The sequence below is a fragment of the Leucoraja erinacea genome, chromosome 2, assembly GCF_028641065.1.
Source record: "Leucoraja erinacea ecotype New England chromosome 2, Leri_hhj_1, whole genome shotgun sequence".
Classification (NCBI taxonomy): Eukaryota; Metazoa; Chordata; class Chondrichthyes; order Rajiformes; family Rajidae; genus Leucoraja; species Leucoraja erinaceus.
In genome coordinates, this window is record NC_073378.1 from 117502227 (window position 1) to 117521732 (window position 19506).

At 41.4% G+C, this 19506-nt stretch overlaps 1 protein-coding gene across 4 annotated transcripts in view; it reads right to left on the reverse strand.

The window, feature by feature from the left end:
• The window catches only part of lmbr1 (limb development membrane protein 1), a 175962-nt gene that overhangs the window by 90625 nt on the left and 65831 nt on the right, over nt 1-19506 (reverse strand). For all 4 annotated transcript variants that reach the window (XM_055664412.1, XM_055664404.1, XM_055664431.1 and 1 more), the window contains 2 exons: nt 5109-5235; nt 2732-2800 (listed from right to left, as the gene is read on the reverse strand). In XM_055664412.1, the coding sequence (XP_055520387.1) occupies nt 2732-2800; nt 5109-5235 (196 nt within the window). The remainder of the gene's footprint in view (nt 1-2731; nt 2801-5108; nt 5236-19506) is intronic.

A 19506-nucleotide genomic window follows, 5' to 3' on the forward strand; every position in this document is an offset into this window, starting at 1 on the left:
TCCAGAGATGCTACCTGACCCGCTGAGTTACTCCAGCTTCGCATCCAACATCAATAATGAGATCATTTAACAATTGTATGCCTCAGAAACAATCTTTCACTCTCTTCAAAGACCATTATTTGCTCTCACCACCTGGTGGAAAGACTGGTAATTGAGATGGAAATTATGTAGACCAATCTAAAGCAGTCTACAATCTTCAACCCAATACAAGTCATACTTAAATACTGAGATTTAATGAAATTTAACACCAAATCGCATCACCAAACATTTGATCAGAATTCTTTAAAAATGCTTTAATAGGAAAGCGAGACAAAACAGAGAAGTTTCAGAAGGTGACCACAGAGTTGAGGGCATTGGCAATTGAAGGCATTGTCACCAATGCCGATTTAAATGTACTTTTGAAAAAACTAATCTAGAGTCCAGAGTTCAGGAAGGACAGCATTGCATGATTTGTTCCTTTTACTCATTTATAGAAGGAATGCGTGGTAAAACTTGCACCCTTGACAAAAGATCCCATGGTGAAGAGTGGGAGCTTGGCTGTCGCTTCAAGATGTTCTGAAGCCACCTGTCGATAACAAAGCTGAATATCATACTGCTTCTCTAGAATGGGAATGACCCTTCCTCGATCAATTATACTGGGAGCAGCTGTGAGCCAAATGCTCATGTTCTAATGTTTCACAAATATCTCTGGCCAAGTTTAAGTACACGTGCATCTTCCACCAGTGCCACTAGAATCTGTCTGTGGCGCCACTGTGCATGACAAGATGGTTCCAGACATCAATTATGCTGCTCAGATTCTCTTCCTTGGATCATTTGCCAATGCAGCCAACACCAAATCCTTTGATCTCCCCTCACCTAGATGAGCTGCTCACACCCTACCACTGGCCATGATCCACGCTGTGTTTTTAACTGAAAGAGAAAAGTTAGTTGCTTTCCAAAAGCCTGTCTATTCAGGTTCATTTTCATTTCTTCCAATCAAATATAGCCTCCTCTACGCCAGAGAAATCAGAGACAAATATGATGACGGCTTTGAAAAGCACCTGCATTTGGACGACAGGAGCGACTCTGATCTGCCTGTTTCCTGCCACATTAATTCCCCATTCCATCGCCACTCTCACCTGCCTGTGGCCTTGTGCACTGTTGCAACAAACCACAATGCAAGAGAAATAAATATTTAATCTTCTGTTGAAGCATGATGTTGTTTCATACATATCAAATTTTACAACTCATTCTATATCTGAACCAGAACTAGACATTTTAGCTTATCATTTTGGCTTAGATTGTTCTTTTCCTATTGGTATAGTCGGGCCTACTGGCACATTCCCCAGCCTTGCTATCAGCAGCACATAATACAGGGCACAATGGCGCAGTCGAGTTGCTGCCTTACTGCGCCAGAGATCTGGGTTCGTTCCCGTTTACAGGCGCTATCAGTACGGAGTTAGTACATACTCCCTACAATCACATGGGTTTTCTCAGGGTGCTCCAGTTTCCTTCCACACTCCAAAGACATAGGTTTGTGGTTAAATTGTCCTAAGTGGTTGGCATGGACTCGGTGGGAAGAAGGGCCTGTTGCCACATTGTATCCGAGACCAAAACTAATTCCCCTCAAATGACAAATTAACCTACTAACCAGCATGTCTATGGGGTGTGGAAAGAATGTGTCTGAATCTCTAAAGTCAAACGACAAAATCCAAATCCACATTAATTAAATAGCACCGTATCAGAGATATCCCCTTTGTTCTTCTACATGCTCTTCCACCACCTGCTCGTTAACCAATTTTCTCCCTTTTTCAGTTCCAAAAAAAAGGTCTGACCTAAAAGGTTAACCATTTCTCTTTTGACAGATGCCGTCTGACATGCTGAGCATTTCCAGCATTTTTTGTTTCAGATTTCCAGCCTGTTGGGTTTTTTTTTAATTTTCCAAAGGGAACCAGTTTACATACGACTTCCAAACAAAATTTCTTAGAGAGGACTGCACTCTCATATTGGCAATAATACTGCCTCATTAAATGTATATTTTCCACATCCAAAGTGCGATAGAAACAAATGTAAAATAGGAAGTGCATGGTGCAAAATACTTGCAGATCAATAACATGGAAGACAACATGGGAAACTGAATAAAATGCAGCAACACCATATTGCACCTTTAATAGATGTAACAGAGGATGAATGTTTATACCTAAATATCTTTAAGAATTCCATTTAAATGAGCAAAAAGTCATCAGAAACAGTCATGGTCAACATTGCAAGGATTTATTCTACATTTTATATTATTCTATATATTATTCCACATTGTTATTCTATAAATTGTCACAGGGAGGAATTTTGTTACAAATTTGATGCTATTGAAAAATATTTTGAACAGTACCATTTTTATCCAAAATTGTGTACTCACCCCGCTAAAACCTATCCATGTCTAGTTAAAACCATCAAATAACCCTGCTAATTATTGAGGTCTAGGGGACACGTTTGTCCTTCGTTGAAGCTTACCCAGGTACATTAGGCATTGGATTTTGTCTTTTTTTAGGACTCTACGACTGAGTCTCTCTTCTTTATAGCTTGAATTGTGTGATTGGATGGTGGCTACTAGTGATCCTGCTGCAGACTTCTGTATTCCACCACAGTGATGCAACCAACATCAGACCAACCAAAAAAGGTGCCATATTTTGTTGCCAGACAACATGGGTTTAAAAACAATTCAATCCTCTAGAGTTACTCAATAGTTACTTACGCAATAACAGTAAACCACCCATCAACGAGATGCAGGAATACAAATAGGGAAGATAAAATTCCCAAAGATCTGCAGGAGGAAACAGCACAGGAAAAATATACCATTATTTAAGTTTGCCTAATTTATTCCATAAAAACAAAATGGCTAGTTAATTCATAACCATTTTGGAATAAGAAATTAACAGCTAAAAGCCCTGTCCCACAGTACGAGTTCATTCCAAGAGTTCTCCCGAGTTTGCCCTGAATAGAACTCGGAGATTTATAATAATGGCCGCTCGTCGGGACTCGGGGCTCTCGTGGACATTTTACAACATGTTGAAAAATCTTCACAAGTGTTCCTGAGCTTACCTGCCATTAGCGAGTGTTCCCGAGTACCTGGCATTAGCGTTACGAGCTGCTAAGAGACATCCCCGAGCTCCAACGTACCCGCTACGTTCATTCTCCGTGCTTACCACAAGTTTGATTTTTTTAAATACTTGGGAGAGCTCTTGGAATACTTGAACTCGTACCGTGGGACAGGGCTTTAACATGGGAAAATGCTTGATATCAAACTAGAATTATTTACAACAACATAAAAAGTTAGCACAGTTCCTAGCTTTCACTGGAAGTTCATCCCTTCTAACAACTGATGATTTAAAAACAATAAAAATATTCCACTAGAATTTTGAAAGCTTGTGGAGTAATTGTCTGAATGAATCTGTAAATGCAGCATTAATCTTTCACTTATGTCACTGTTTATCTAGTTCAGGGAGAACGTTCACTGGATCAGATTCCACTTTCAATACAAATATGAAATCGAAAATCCCATTCTCCAAAAACCCGAGAGCATGCTCGAAACTTAATGGACCTGGAAGAGCCACTTTGAGAAAAGTCTGATATTTAAAACCATGCGAATCATAAATCTATGTGCCATCATTTTTGCTCTACACACCACTTGATTCCTCAATTTAATTACCAATTTGGAAAATATCCCGTGAACATAGATTTCAGTATTACAGAAGGGAACTGAACAGCAGGAGGAAAAATGTATCAAAGGGAACAGCAGGTACACATGTAGCGGGAGATATCAACATTGCTTTTAATCATTTCTTATAATGCAAGTTGTCAACATTTCATGGCTTATAATTCTGACTATTTTACAAAAATTTAAAGCACGTCTAATTTAAAATTCCACCAAGGTGCTTCATAATCAGAAGTATATTTGAAGCACTAATACCAATTAATATAGGTCAATGGCACAGCTAATATACACACCGACAGATCAAATATATGGTGGCACTAGGGTCTACAGATGAAGGAATCTTCAGCAAAAAATAAAATTAGCTGGAGGAACTAGAGGTCAGGCAGCATCATGAGAATGAAATGGACAGCCCGCATTTTGGGTTGAAACCCTTCATCTAGACAAAAAGAGTAGAGGGGAACTAGCTCGTATAAAGAGATGGGGAGGGATTTGGGTGGGGTGAAAGCTCACGTTATATGTAAAAGGTGAGTAGTTGATCGGCAAATACGAGTTAGATGGAAAGGGTGGAAAAAGCAAGAACGGCTAGGATGCGATAAGCGGAAAATTAAATGCTACACATTCTAGATGGAATAAAATGGAACTGAATGTGATCAGGGTATTTGTTCAAAGAGATAATTAACCTGATAATTTATCATTTCAATGACAGAGAGCTTGAGGAATTCTGTGGCCCATTCCTGCACGTTCATTCAATGACACAAAAAAGGAACTCAGCATGTGAGGCAATAACTGAAGAGAGAATGGACATACAACATTTTGGGTTGTGGTCCATCTTTAGATTCAAGCATCTGCAGTTTCTTGTGTCTCTCATATGTTGACACAGCCTTTCAAAATTCTATGAGTTCTACAGAAACTTTAAAATGTGTTCTCAAAGTCTACCACCTACTTTAGCAAGAAAAACAAGTCATTTTTGTTTACAAGTATCTTGTTATTGGGAAAGTTGGCAGTTTCAAAAATAATTTTAACATAATAGAAACTAGTTAAATAACATGCTTAATAGTTAAAACATGCAACATGCAAAAGTTAAAAGTTCTCTGAAGAAATTTTGGATACCTATTTTTCTATTACCAGTTTTATACCCCAGCTATAATGTACACCCTGCATCAACATTACATGCATTACACCAACAGACAAGGAATTTGGCTATTTTTTGACTGGCTCATGTCTTCAATTTTCTGCTTGAACCTTTCTATATCAGTAACCAATGTCCTAAACAATGTAATCTAAACAAAGTAATCTGTCCTAAACATTTTTTTTTTAAATTTAATAGTTTGTGAGGAACGATTCGTGGGACAGCAAACTAAATCCAAACTTAATAATTTTTAAACCATTTAGCAAAGTTTAGAATTTTTTCACTTACCATACAAAGATTCCATGCTGGCAGCATCGTTATCGATCAAGGCAGAAGCCACCCAAACTATACCCAAAATAAGGAGCCCAAGAAGTATAAGCATGACCAGAGTCTCAAGAATTCGTGCTTTGATTCCCTAAAAGTAAACGGAAAACAGCATATCAACAGATGCTAATGTCACTAACTTAGTACAGAAATGATTGATTTCATTAACAGCCTGTAATGTGTCACACCTGTTTGCATCCAAAGTATCCAATTAAAAATTGAACTGCATTAATTAAAACCATATCAAGTGAACCGTAATCAATTAAAAATTCCTCCATCATAGAAAATACTTCAGCTTCATGTTAAACCATCACCTTTTACTTCAAAAAACTTTTGTTGAGGGCATAGGAGCTCCAAGTCAAACAAACGCTGCATTAAGAATCAGTCAGCAAACAAAAAAAGCTAATTATTTCTGGATGGACAAAGTTTTGGACAAGCCCTAAATTGCAGTCACATCTGGCCATTCGGGAAAATATTTTGCACTATGGTGTAGACAAGCTCTTTTGATCTCTACTCGTCTTTGAAGGTTTTATTTCCATACACAAGAACACCAAAACATCACTTAAGCTACAAAAGATGCAAAGTCTATCAACTATCATACGTAGGAAGAGAGATGGAAGAGAAACGGCTTTTAAAATGAATTAACCGATTCAGTTTATGGTGTTGCATTCTTTACAACAGCACCCAAATAGATGTTCCTCTGATTGTGACAAATCTATGAATTCCACAGCCTTTGACCTTAACATCTATTTTCTTTAAATAACATCAGAATTCCACCCCTATAAGGACATTAAGAAAGAAATTATGTTTTTAATCTGTAATTGTTATTGATTTGTTGGTAGCCCATCCATCACTGCAATTACTTAATTGAATAGCTTGTTGCAATTTTACAGTATCATTACTCCAACACCAGGAAATATGTTCTCAAATAGAAAACTAATTTCACAACTGGGCAAACATTTACTATATTTGAAACAAGTGCAAACTGAAATCACTACTGCAAGTTTATTTTGGAAATAAATTAATGTTAGATGGTGGATTCAATGTCAGAAAATCTCTCTAGACTGAACTGTTTACGTTAAACAGGAGTGTTTAAACTGAAGGGTCTCGATCCGAAATGTCACCCATCCCTTCTCGCCAGAGATGCTGCCAGTCCCGCTGAGTTAACTCTTGCTTTTTGTGTCTACCCTGTATACTTTAAGTCTGTACTTTTTTTTGCAACAGGAATATCTTAACATGCAAGATTTCCTCCCATCTACTCGAGGAGAATACACATCTCAAGGAATTATTTACACTTTTATGAAGGAAAGTTGTGGTCTGAAGAGGGGTCTCAACCCGAAACGTCGCATATTCCTTCGCTCCATAGATGCTGCCTCACTCGCTGAGTTTCTCCAGCAGTTTTGTGTACCTACACTTGTATGAATGTGTTTTATTGAAATAATTAGTTTTGCAATTCGCATTATCAGTTCGATTGCTAAACACTAAACAGAAAATTATATTAGAAATCCACTTAAGATCATGTCGGAAACAAACTAATGGAAGCATACTGTCAGTATAAATTGGCTGTTTGGCAACAAGAAATGGCCAATGAATTAAAGCAAAGACCTTACTTCAGTTGAAAGTGCCATTCTGGAATTGGGATCACAGAAGATTTTACCAAGTATTTAGTCAGATTTTAGAGTTTGTTGCTCAACATTTCATTTTATTTATCCTCAATAATAAAAGTAACAAAAAAAGTGACAGATACCAAACTCCAAGGAACAAGAAAAATCCCAGTGATAAAAGCATAGTCACACAAGTGACAATTTACTATTACAGGTGCACAACCTTTTATCCGAAAGCCTTGGGACCAGACACTTGTCGGATTTCGGACATTTTCGGATTTCCGAATGGAAGATTTTTAGCGTAGATTAGGTAGGTAGCGCGGGCGGCTTGAAAAGTCTGGAGCGACTGCCTCCTCCCCGGAGACCGGGGAATCATTGTAAATCATTGCATAAATGTTAGTCAGTTAGTTTGGAGGGATTTTATGTGGTGGTGGTGGTGGGGTGGGTGGGTGAAGGGGGAAACTTTAATTCTTAGTCCCCCTACCTGGTCGGCGACTCCCAACATCGCGGAGCTGGGGGCTCCGTCCGGCCGCGTGCGGCGCCGGTTGTAGCTCCGACCCCGGCAACTCTACCCCTGGCTGCGAGGCGCTCCAAATCCAGCGCCGCCCGCGGCCCCAGCTCCGCGAATGTTGGGAGAAGGCGACCTCCGCGCCCTGGAGCTTACCGCACAGCGACCCGGTAAGGCATTGCCCGCTCCCCGCTGGTATCCCAGCGCTGCGGTGCTTACTGCACGGTGACCCGGTAAGGCATTGTCCGGGTGGGGGGCGTCCGGCCGCGAGCGGCAGTGGATTTGGAGCGTCTCGCAGCCAGGGGTAGAGTTGCCGGGGTCGGAGCTACAACCGGCGCCGCCCGCTGGCGGCCACAGCGCTGCGGAGCTTACTGCACGGCGACCCGGTAAGGCATTGACCGCTCCCCGTCTCTCCGACCAGGTAGGGGACTAAGAATTAAAGTTTACCCCTTCAACCCCCCCTTCACATAAAAGCCCTCCAAACTAACTGACTAACATTTAAGCAATGATTTACAGATGTTTAAGTGTCTCCCCGGTCTCCGGGGAGGAGGCAGCCGCTACAGTAGTACAGACCTGGGTTGACCGTGGGTCGTATCGGGTCAAATTTGGCGCCAAACGCGAACTTTGTTGTGCTGATGACATCCTGGAAAAAATGGCCGGTTTTCGGAGGTTTTCGGTTTCCGGAACACCGGATAAAAGGTTGTGCACCTGTACTCACATTGCACACGTGCTTTGTTTAGTGGCCTCAGGGGCAGTCTCACTCAAACATTAAATAGTTTGTGGATGAAAAGTGAAGAAGGGTAACACGTGTTTGTTGTGTCACCCATCATTCATGTCTACTCGATGAGATATTAAAAATAAGATATAATGGTTGACAAGTAGACAGGTAAACCATGCCATGGTTGGGGATTCGAGTCATTATTTAATTCATGTTACCAGTCTTTAAGAAAACAAAAATAAAAGATTGGCTGACTGGCAGACGGCAAATAGTGGGAATAAAGGGAGCCTTTTCTGGTTGACTGCCGGTGACTAGCTCGGGTCTGCTACATTTTTCGATTCATGTTAATTTTCTAGGGCAGTGTTTCCCAAAGTTGGGTACGAGTATCCCAGGCGTACACGAAAGATCTTCAGGGAGGAACGCAGCAAATTTTTAGAATTATTAGAAAAAAAAAATACTGTGGTTATGACTTATTTTATACATACATTTGCAAATAAATTATATATTTTGTATGAATTCTCCTACTCAAGTTGTGATAACTACTGTATTGCAGACTCCAACACGACAACTCAGGGATACAATGCTGCCGGACCAGCGCGCCGTTCCGGGACTGTAAAAATAAAGCCATAAAAAAAACAGCGGGAATTTTAACTAGCGGGTGTGTGGTCGGGGTAACCTGGGTGAAAGAGGGGAAAGGGGAAGACCCATCATGACTGTGGTTCCCTGTAGGAGGGGGCAGGGGCGTGGGAAGGAGCAATAGGACCCAGCAGACTCAGACCACGTGCTGTCTGCATCGTGGAGGTTGTGGGCCTGGTGCTGAGCCTGGAACTCTGGCGAGGTGATCCCTCCGGCCCACGGGTGGCCGATGGAGAGGCGAGGGTCGGCGAAGTCACTGGTGGACGCCCGTGGGCGGCTGGAGTAGAGATACGGGTCGGTAACAGCAGCATCTGTGGCCCCGGGAAGCCAGTGAAGGACTGCGACAGCGGCGATGGCTCCAGGGAGGCGGTGAGAGTCGGCAGTCGCGGCAGTTTCTGTGGTCTGAGCCTGGGTTTGGCTGGGAAGGCGGTGAGGATCAGAGGGGTGGTAGATGTTGTTGCTGCACCTCGTGGTGGCCACCTCGGCCTTGTGGTGGTCAGGCAGGCGGCACCGCAGTCCAGCGATCGAGCTCCGGGCCTGCGGTCGAGTCGAGGAGTGTCGGTGGAGGGGTCTGGAGGCGGGCAAGCTTACGATCCTTTGTAGAGTCTAAATAGGCGAGGAAGCGTTTGTTGAGGATGCGGATCTGACTCCAAATGAAGTAGAGTTGTGGTCCATTGCAGGAGGGAGTGAGTGAGTGAGTGAGTGAGTGCCCAGAGCTGTGGGAGAGTCAGGGCGAGTTGGTGCTGGGTCGGCACCTCTGTAAAAATATACGATTACCATATTTTTCTTTACTTGCTTGATAATCATAATTCATGATAATTAGTGAGTGCAACAGGGAAATATTTTGCCATTATATAGTATTATTATAGTATTATACGTTTTATCGTACTAGTTATACGCTGGGATGTAGTGATAGGCTATAATCTTGTTTGATCCTCTTGGGAGACCCCCCCCCCCCAAGCAAAACCTGAAATGACGCCCTGATTGACAGCTCCAGCATCTAAACAATTAGCACTGCAACACGCATATTAGATGTCGAACCGCAACTGAGGTTGAGATTAGCAACTACAGAGCCAAATTTTGCAGAAATATTTTCCCAACATAAGCAATTTCATCCATCACATCCATGACACATTATTTTAATAAAAACATTTAATGGATACTTTATTAATTTTATTCTAGTAATTATACATTATATTCTAGAAATGTTTTGTTTACATGCATACCATAATCAAAAATAAAAATGTATGCAATATTTATCGTCTTTTACAATGAAATACGATTGTTTTATACAAGGGGTACAAGATGCTTACGAAAATTTACGATGGGTACACGGGAATCAAAACTTTGGGAATCACTTATCTAGGTGATGGAATTAATGGTTTTGTGGCAAAGATAGGTGGAGGGGCAGACAGTATAGAGGAAGCAGGACTTACAGATTGGGAGAATGGGCAAAGAAATGGCAAATGGAATAGAGCACAGCAAAGTTCTGCTGCTATGTCATATGGTCTTAGTTTTCTTCTCTGCCCTCACTTCCCACTCCCCCAACAATCAGTGTAAAGTGTCCCAACCCAAAATGTTACTTATCCATGTCTTTCAGAGATGTGCCTGACCCGCTGTATTACTCCAGCACTTTGTCTTGTTACGTAAACAAACATTTGTCTTAATCACTTCATCCAACTTGACTCGCCAGTCTACAATTCCACTTCCGCCCTTACCACAGTTTCTGATTCAAAAGACATCTTTCCTTTCGTTCCGATATCAAAGATCACAAAATTTACCTACTCTTAACTTTTATTACTACCACTCTGGATCTTTTTCTACTTTCCTTAGAGGCCAATTGTCCTCAGTTCTCCAGAGTCTTCCTTGTGTCCCAATTGGACACTCACTCATTTCTCTGTTTCCCCTACCCTTCCACATCTGTTCCTTCCTCTAACTTGCACTTTTTCTATCCTCATGTTTGTCTTTTCATCTTTGGCCTTTATCCAACCATCTGCCCATCAAAAACATCCCTCACCTGTAACCACCTTTAACTCACTTGGCCCTGCCCCTCCCCACTTTCAGCTTTCTGCCCTCCCCCTCCCACACCACATTCAGTCTGAAGGCTCCCAACCGTAAACATGACCAATCCAAGTTCTTCAATGTTGCTGCTTGACCCATTGAGTTACTTCAGCATTTTAAGTCTTTTTTGTAAACCAGCATCTGCAGTTCCGTTTACCCAATACCACTCATTGAACATAATGCTTCCAAAAGTAGTGACATTTCGGCAGCCCTGCCTGCCAAGACGATTTACATAATGTTCAAAAAGGAAGCCACGTAACTAACTTGATCAAAGATTCTTAGCAAACTTTGTCTTGAAAAACGTTGGGAAAGTTCAAGAGGCAAACAAAAGGCTGGTGCTTCATCTAATTTTTCAGTTTGTGGGTCAATAATAATAGACAAATGCTGATTTGTTAAAGCTGTCAAGGCATTTTCTTTCCACCCCATCATTGTCTCATGTCCATTGGGAATAACTTGATGTTGTTCTGGCTAAGAAATGGAAGGAACAGCTCAGAGTCTTAACCAGGAGTCTTTTCAAGGGTGCTTCACGATGAAGCCCAACCACTAACATCAGATATCGAGAAATGCATTTGTCTGAGGGCTAGGAATCTAAGCATTACAAACTGTGCTCATGAAAAACTGCATTCACTCCTTTTCTAAATATCAATATAGAAAGTAATTGCGTCGACTAATTATGCATTTTAAATCTCAAAAGTCTTTTATACTCACTTATAGTGCCTGTATAATAGTCAAGTTGGTTCAATGTTCAAATTAATACCAAAATTACCGTAAGTAGTCCAAGTCAGTCAGTTAACATTGGATTCAGTTTGTGCCAAAATAATTTTGCACATGTACCTTATTCTAGAACACCAAGATAGATAGAAAATTACAAATCCATAAATTCAGGATGATGCAAATAATGTGGACATGACTCAACAAAATGAGGTATTATCAATGAAACATTAGCTTGTTAAAAAACATTGAGCATTGCAGTTTGTTCTACTAATGTAGATAATGATGCTGATGACTGTATACAATAGCTCTAAAACAAGTGCTAATAATATTGTCAAAAACCGTCAATGTCATTCAATTAAATACTCTCATTCTCAAAACCAGGCTGTCTTCAGCACATTATTTCCTCTGATTTATAGACCCTCAGAGACACTGCTGACTGTAAATTACTCAAAGTGGAGAGAGCTTTTACTGCCACCATTAATCAGCCACAGATAAACACACGGGAGCAAAACTCAGCCAACTGCCCAGCTCTCCATTAACTGCTGTAATCTGGAGCTGGAAGGTCCCAAGAGGAAGCCTCCTATCAGTTCATCGCTCACATATACTTTAGTTAAAGACACACCAGATGTCAAGCTTACTTATTAGTCTATTCTTCAACCGAGGGAGCGCTGCAGTGTGTCAGAGATGAAAAGCAGACTGCTACTGTTCATAATAAAACACTAGGACAGTGAATGGCAGTTTGATGACATACTTCCTAATGAAGCTTTCACACAAAATAATTAAATATTTTTTACTTCACTGGTATGATAAAATATTACAAAAAATAAATCTGTTATTTTGCATAGCAAAAAAAACTGGTGAGAGGAACAAGCTGTCACCAACTGGTCCGAAATAAAAATCATGAACTGTTAAATGGTACACCACCAATGACCTGTGATGGTCTGCTTATGTACCAATCAAAGGAAAACATAAACTACTAAAATTAACATTGGTTAGATTTAACATTCAAGTTGTAATTTAATGCAAATCACAACTGCAATAAATACATTTTCTTCCTGACTACTTAAAACCTATTGCTTCGAGCTCCAATGAAACAAAATGGTAATTGGCAGTGTTCAGTCAGGCAATCCACATAAAAGCTAATAGAGACATTATACTTCAACGTACATCTTAATTATCTGAAAGCCAGCAAGAGTGATAGAATTTTGTAAAATTGATCAACTGAAAATTTCACTTATAATTAAGGTAAAAACATCATTTCAATATCCCATACTTTCTTGTAATTTAATGCATTATTTGCATACACTTATTGAGAAACCAAGCTTCAGGACAAAAAGATTTAAAGTGCAAATCAAAATCATCCAAAAAGCCAGAGAATATAGAAGGGGAGGGGGGGGAGATTTAGTGATATTTTAAATACTGAGGGGGGAAAGGGATAATAAGCAGACTACAAATGTACTTCAACAGTGAGATGCAAGAAGAAAAAAAGTATTTTGTTCCTAAGTGCTTTCTCTTCCAACTCCCACAATAAGTCACACTGACCTAATAGTTCAACAACAAAATTCACAACTGTGAAAATATCAATCTCCTTTCCTATTGAAAGGCACAGATATCCTACCTATACAATAAAATGAAATATTAATTTAACAATGAGACACAAATCGCTGCAAGCTGTCAGTATGTTTGTTATAAATACGACAAACTTATGTTATGATTTTTAAGGTTGCTTGCAATCTCAGCCATTTATTATACACCTCCATTTTACCACATAACCTCTGCAATCATTTCATTTGGTAAATAGCGAATCACCTACAAATTCACCTCCGACTCGTGCAAGACCTTGGAAATACATGACTAACTCTTGACCAGAGGTGTAAAAATCCGAAAACTCTCCAATGTGCAAGCTACGCTGTAGGAATCGATAAAAACACGAAGACTAAAGTGGTTCAAGGCAGCAGTTTGTCACCTTTTCCGGGACTATTCGGGAATAAGTATTCAATGCTATCCTTGTCAGCGACATCCAGATCTCAGAAATGAATGAAAGGAAAATTAACATTTAAATTGCTTTAGCATACAACATCAAAAGAGACCTGAATAATATCAACTCGGACATATGATACTCCATTTATCAGTCCAACTACTCCAATCAATACTCCTGTTAGGGAAAATTCTTCATTTGTACTGAGCCATGTCACCAACCTGCACACCAAAGTTTGGTAGTTATGAAATATACAGAAAGTTACAAACACCAGAAACCAAAAATATTACTCACTTTGACAATGTAATCATAATCAATATTTCTATAAGAATTTACCTGTACTATAAAATATGAAATCTTTAACTGCCTTTAAAATTGATATGCCTAGCAAATACATCTAATATTATCTAAACAATGTTTTAAATCTCTATGGTATCTTGTTGCTAATACCATAGCATCCCAAACATTTTAAACAGATGTCTCCAAAGAAGAAATGCAAAATTGTCAATCCAAATGCCCAGCAAAGAGACTGATTTAGACAGCATTTGCAGAGATTATCCAAATTTGGACTACTCCAAATATGATGATCTACAGGACATTCTTAATGGGAAAGTAGTGGGCAGAAAGGCATGTCATGCATGGTTTGAAGAGCAAAAACCTGTAGTTTACAATGCCAACATTGAAAAGTTGAGGAAAAACAAGGTGTACAGTTGCTTATTGGTTACAATCCGAGGAGTATGATGACGCTACTGATTATGATATGCCAATGTACCAGTTAGCAACTGATCTTCTCCATAAAGACTTGGTCTATTGCTAGAAATTGTAAGTTATTTACCTATCTGTTATGGACGTATAGCATATAGCACAATAATATTAAAGTTCTGATCTTGAGAATATCACCTTTTTGAATTTTCAAGGCAGTCTGGGTGTTTATTACTATTTCCGTCACAACGGTCAATTTTGTAATTAGCTCCAATTAGATAACTAATTATATGCTTTAATATCAGGTCATCCAAGTAAGATGTTTCAAATTTGTTTCAGAATGCTTCAATCTATAATAACTGAACATTTCATTCAGTTCTCTTAATTTTTAAGAAAGTTATGGGCTTTTGACTGTCCTCGATCACAGCTTTTGTGTTAAGTCAATGGAAACGCAATAGGGAACAAGATGCTCATTTCCGAGTATGAAAATGGCCATAACTTTTTTTAATAATGAAGATATGAAAGTGAATTGGGTATCAAATTAAACTTCTTTTTATGCTTTATCCGATGGGATAAATTGCAGACTTGATTTTTTAAATCTCAAAATGTTGTAACATCGCTACTATTAGCCTCCTATTATAATTCATTGTGCAAATTGACAAATAATTTTGAAGAATTAACATCTCTAACTTACGTGATGCCCATTTTGACACAGTTCTAAAAATATTGCCATGTATCAACAAGATAGTGTACTTAAAAGTGTGTACACCCTTGATCGCCAATCTTTACATTCACACATAAAATCAGTAACGCCATCTGGTTTTACTCAAGGGTTCAGACACCAGATGATGAGCAGGAAATAAATAGAGTTAAGGGTTCTATTTCAAACTAACAAAATGTATTCTTCCTTTTCAATAACATTTAACATGCTAGTACATCCCAGTATATACTACCTTAAAAGATTCAAATGTGGTGATGCAGGAGGAGTTGAAACACTAAAGGTGGATAAATCCCTGGAGCTTGATTTCCAAGAGGTTACAGGGAGCAGGGGGGTTGCTTGGGACCTGGCAGACACATTTGTAGCTTTGTTAACCACAGATGAGGTATTCGAAGCATGGAAGCTTGCCCATGTTGTACCTTTACTTAGGTGCAGGAGGGATAAGACAGGGAACTGCAGGCCAGTGCTATTTGAAAAGGTACCATGCTTTCAAGTTTTTGTACATTCTGCCCAACGGGAGAGGGTGGAAGAGAGAATGACGGGGTGTGAGGACTCCTTGATCATGTTGGCTGCTTTTCCATGGCAGCAAAGTACATGTGGAATCAATGGAGGCAAGGATGTGGTGAGGAGGTGCTCATTAGCAGATAGAGTCAGGTGGAGGAGGGAATGACGAAGGTGGCGAATGAGGCTGGGATGAGATGCACACGTCAGAGTCTTTGAGCTTTGCAGCATGGAAAACAAGGTGAATCTCTGTCCCACCTGGAAGGTCTGCTTGGGTGTCTGGATGGAGGGGAGGGAGGTAGTGCAGGGAATGAGTTATGCCTCCTCCCTTTGGTCATCTAATGTTCATCGATTGAGGTACTGAGTATGACAGACATACTATGGCTGTATAAAACTTGGGTTAGAGATTCCCGATCCTCCCATTCACCAACTTCATTTTGTTATTGCTCCGCATGCCGATGGAACTTCATTCACAATACACACACAATGCAATTTATTTGTCATTTGGACCCCGTTGAGGTCCAAACGAAATGTTGTTTCTGCAGCCATACATTACAAAACGAAAAAGACCCGAAACACAACACAATTTACACAAACATCCATCACATCGCTGTGATGGATGGCAAAAAAAAAACGTTATCTCTCCACTGCACTCTCCCCCCCCCCCCCCCCCCCCCCAGATGTCAGAGTCAAAGTCAAAGCCCCCGGCTGGCGATGGCGATTGTGCCGCGGCCATTAAAGCCACGCCGGGTGATGCAAGGTCGCGCACCGGGCCTTGTTGTTGGAGCCCCGGCGTGCGCTCGAAAAGTCCCGCGGCCATGCAAGGCCCCGCTCCAGGTGCTCTTCAACCCTGCAACTCGGGCGGGAGAAGTCGCTGTTGCGGAAGCCCCGAAAAGCGGTCTCCCACCAGGGACCCGTGGGCTCCCGGTATTGCCGTCCGCCAGACCCGCAGTTGCAGCCTCCGAATCTCCGATCGATCAATGATGTTGGGAAAAAATCTTTCATGTTCTTCAGGAAAATCTCAGCAGAAGTGACATCTTCCTCCTCCTCTCATAAGGATAAAGGATGACATGCTTCCACTACGATTTTTTGGTTTCTAAAGTGACCAGGAAAGCCAAAGTGGGAACCTCAAACATTTCCACAGATGAAGGAGGTGGTCGCAGAATCGGAGTTGTACAACTTGGAAGCAGGCCCTTTGAGCCAGTTCATCCATGCTGACAAATGTGACCACCCGTGCTAGTCTAATTTGCCTGTGGTTGGCCCATATCCCTCTATATCTTTCCAAAAAGCAAAATTATTTCCTATGGCAAATATATTTCTACACATTAACAGATGCCACATGTGATACAGTGCCTTCCATAATGTTTGGGACAAAGACCCGTTTATTTATTTGCCTCTGTACCCCACAATTTTAGATATGTAATAGGAAAAAAATCACATGTGGTTAAAGTGCACATTGTCAGATTTTATTAAAGGCCATTTTTACATATTTTGGTTTCACCATGTAGAAATTACAGCTGTGTTTATACATCATCCCACCATTTCAAGGCACCGTAATATTTGGGACACAAGGCTTCACAGGTGTTAGTAATTGCTCAGGGGTGTTAAAATGCCTCCTTAATGCAGATATAAGAGAGCTCTCAGCACCTAGTCTTTGCTCCAGTCTTTCCATTACTTTTGGAAATGTTTATTGCTGTTTATCAACATCAGGACCAAAGTTGTGCCAATGAAAGTCAAAGAAGCCATTATGAGACTGAGAAACAAGAATAAAACTGTTAGCGACATCAGCCAAACTTTAGGCTTACCAAAACCAACTGTTTGGAACATCATTAAAAAGGAAGAGAGCACTGGTGAGCTTACTAATCGCAAAGAGACTGGCAGGTCAAGGAAGACCTCCACAGCTGATGACAGAAGAATTATCTCTATAATAAAGAAAAATCCCCAAACTGACAGAGGAGAAACACTCTTCAGGAGTGGATTTGTCAATGACCACAGTCCACTGAAGACTTCATGAACAGAAATAGAGGCTACACTGAAATATGCAAACCACTGGTTAGCCGCAAAAATAGGATGGCCAGGTTACAGTTTGCCAGGAAGTACTTAAAAGAACTACCACAGTTCTGGAAAAAAGTCTTGTGGACAGATGAGATGAAGATTAACATATCAGAGTGATGGCAAGAACAAAGTATGGAGAAGAAGGAACTGCCCAAGATCCAAAGCATACCATCCAGACTTCAAGTAGTGATTGCATGCAAAGGATATGCAACAAAATACTAAACACGACTACAGGTGCACAACCTTTTATCCGGAGTTCCGGAAACCGAAAAATTCCGAAAACCGGCCATTTTTCCCCAGGATGTCGTCTGCACACCAAAGCTCGCGTTTGGCGCCAAACTTGACCCAAAACGACCCACGGTCAACCCAGGTCTGTACTACTGTCGCGGTTGCCTCCTCCCCAGAGACCGGGGAGACACTTAAACATCTGTAAATCATTGCTTAAATGTTAGTCAGTTAGTTTGGAGGGCTTTTATGTGAAGGGGGGGGGGGGGGGGGGGTGATGGGGCAAAATTAATTCTTAGTCCCCTACCTGGTCGGAGAGGCGGGGACGGTCAATGTGCTTACCGGGTCGCCGTGCAGTAAGCAAACAAATGCTGTGGCCGCCAACTCCCAGCTGGGGCTGCGGGCGTCCGGCTGCGGGCGGCGCCGGTTGTAGCTCCGACCCAGGCAACTCTACCCCTAGCTGCGAGGCGCTCCAAATTCACCGCCGCCCGCGGCCGAACGCCCGCAGCCCCAGCTCCGCGAATGTTGGGAGTCGGCGGCGTCGCAGCGCTGGGATACCAGCGGGGAGCGATCAATGCTTACCGGGTCGCCCCGGTAAGCTCTGTGGCCGCCGACTCCCAACATTCGAGCATGGGGCTGCCGTCCGGAGGCGCTGGCTTTGGAGCGCCTCACAGCCAGGAGTAGAGTTGCTGGGGTCGGAGCTCCAACCAGCTCCGCCCGCGGCTGGACGGAGCCCCCAGCTCCGCGATGTTGGGAGTCGCCGACCAGTTTCCCCCTTCACACCCCACCACCACCCCCCCATAAAATCCCTCCAAACTAACTGACTAACATTTATGCAATGATTTACAATGATTCCCCGGTCTCCGGGGAGGAGGCAGCCGCTCCAGACTTTTCAAGCCGCCCGCGCTACCTACCTAATCTACGCTAAAAATCTTCCATTCGGAAATCCGAAAATGTCCGAAATCCGACAAGTGTCTGGTCCCAAGGCGTTCGGATAAAAGGTTGTGCACCTGTACTTTCATTTACATGACATTGCTGTGTTCCAAACATTATGGAACCCTGAAATGGGGGGACTATGTAAAACACTGCTGTAATTTCTACATGGTGAAACCAAAATGTATAAAAAATATCTTAGCTATCTGACATGTGTTTTTTTTTCTATGACAAATCTCAAATTGTGGAGTACGGAAGCAAATAAGCAAATGATGTGTCTTGGTCTCAAACATTATGGAGGGCACTGTAACGTCTAGCATTGCTGCCACTTGAACAGGTCTCCATCTATCACTCACCATTTTCTCTGCAACTTTTCATACACTTGTTTTCCACTTTTCCAGCTCGGATCAAAGGTCAGATATTAACTCTTAAATATTAACTCTGTTCCTCTGTACAGAAGCTGTTTGACCTGCTAAATAGTTCCAACATTCGCGGTATACTTCAGATTTGTAGCAGCAATGGCAGCTTTCAGATTTTGGTTGTTTAATGGGTTGTTTAATTCTGCTCCCACCACTCCCTATGCAGCCCACAAGCTTGCACCTGCACTTGCACACTTGGCAATGACAGCATGTAGGGCCAAAACACGGAGGCAGATAAGCAAGAAAAAGGTCATGCTCACCACAGTCACTGCTGCGGATGTTAAGTGTAAGGCTGACTGGGTTGTTTGAGAGGCAATACATTCCTGCCACTGTTCATGTGGAATCCAATGCATGACCTTCCGCCTCCCAATACCATCCTAAATGCTTCTTCTCCACTTGTAACAGCTCAAAATTCCCAGGAATCGGAAGGCGATGTTGCACATTTTCAAGCATATTTAACTTTTTTTTGGCCAGCGGGTAACTTCCTCCAACAAAGCTCAATAAAGGGACTACTTTGGGAATCTGTTGTGCAGGAGATAGTTTAAATCACAATTTGCAGCTTTTAACCAAAATGTCAATTTTTCATCTTT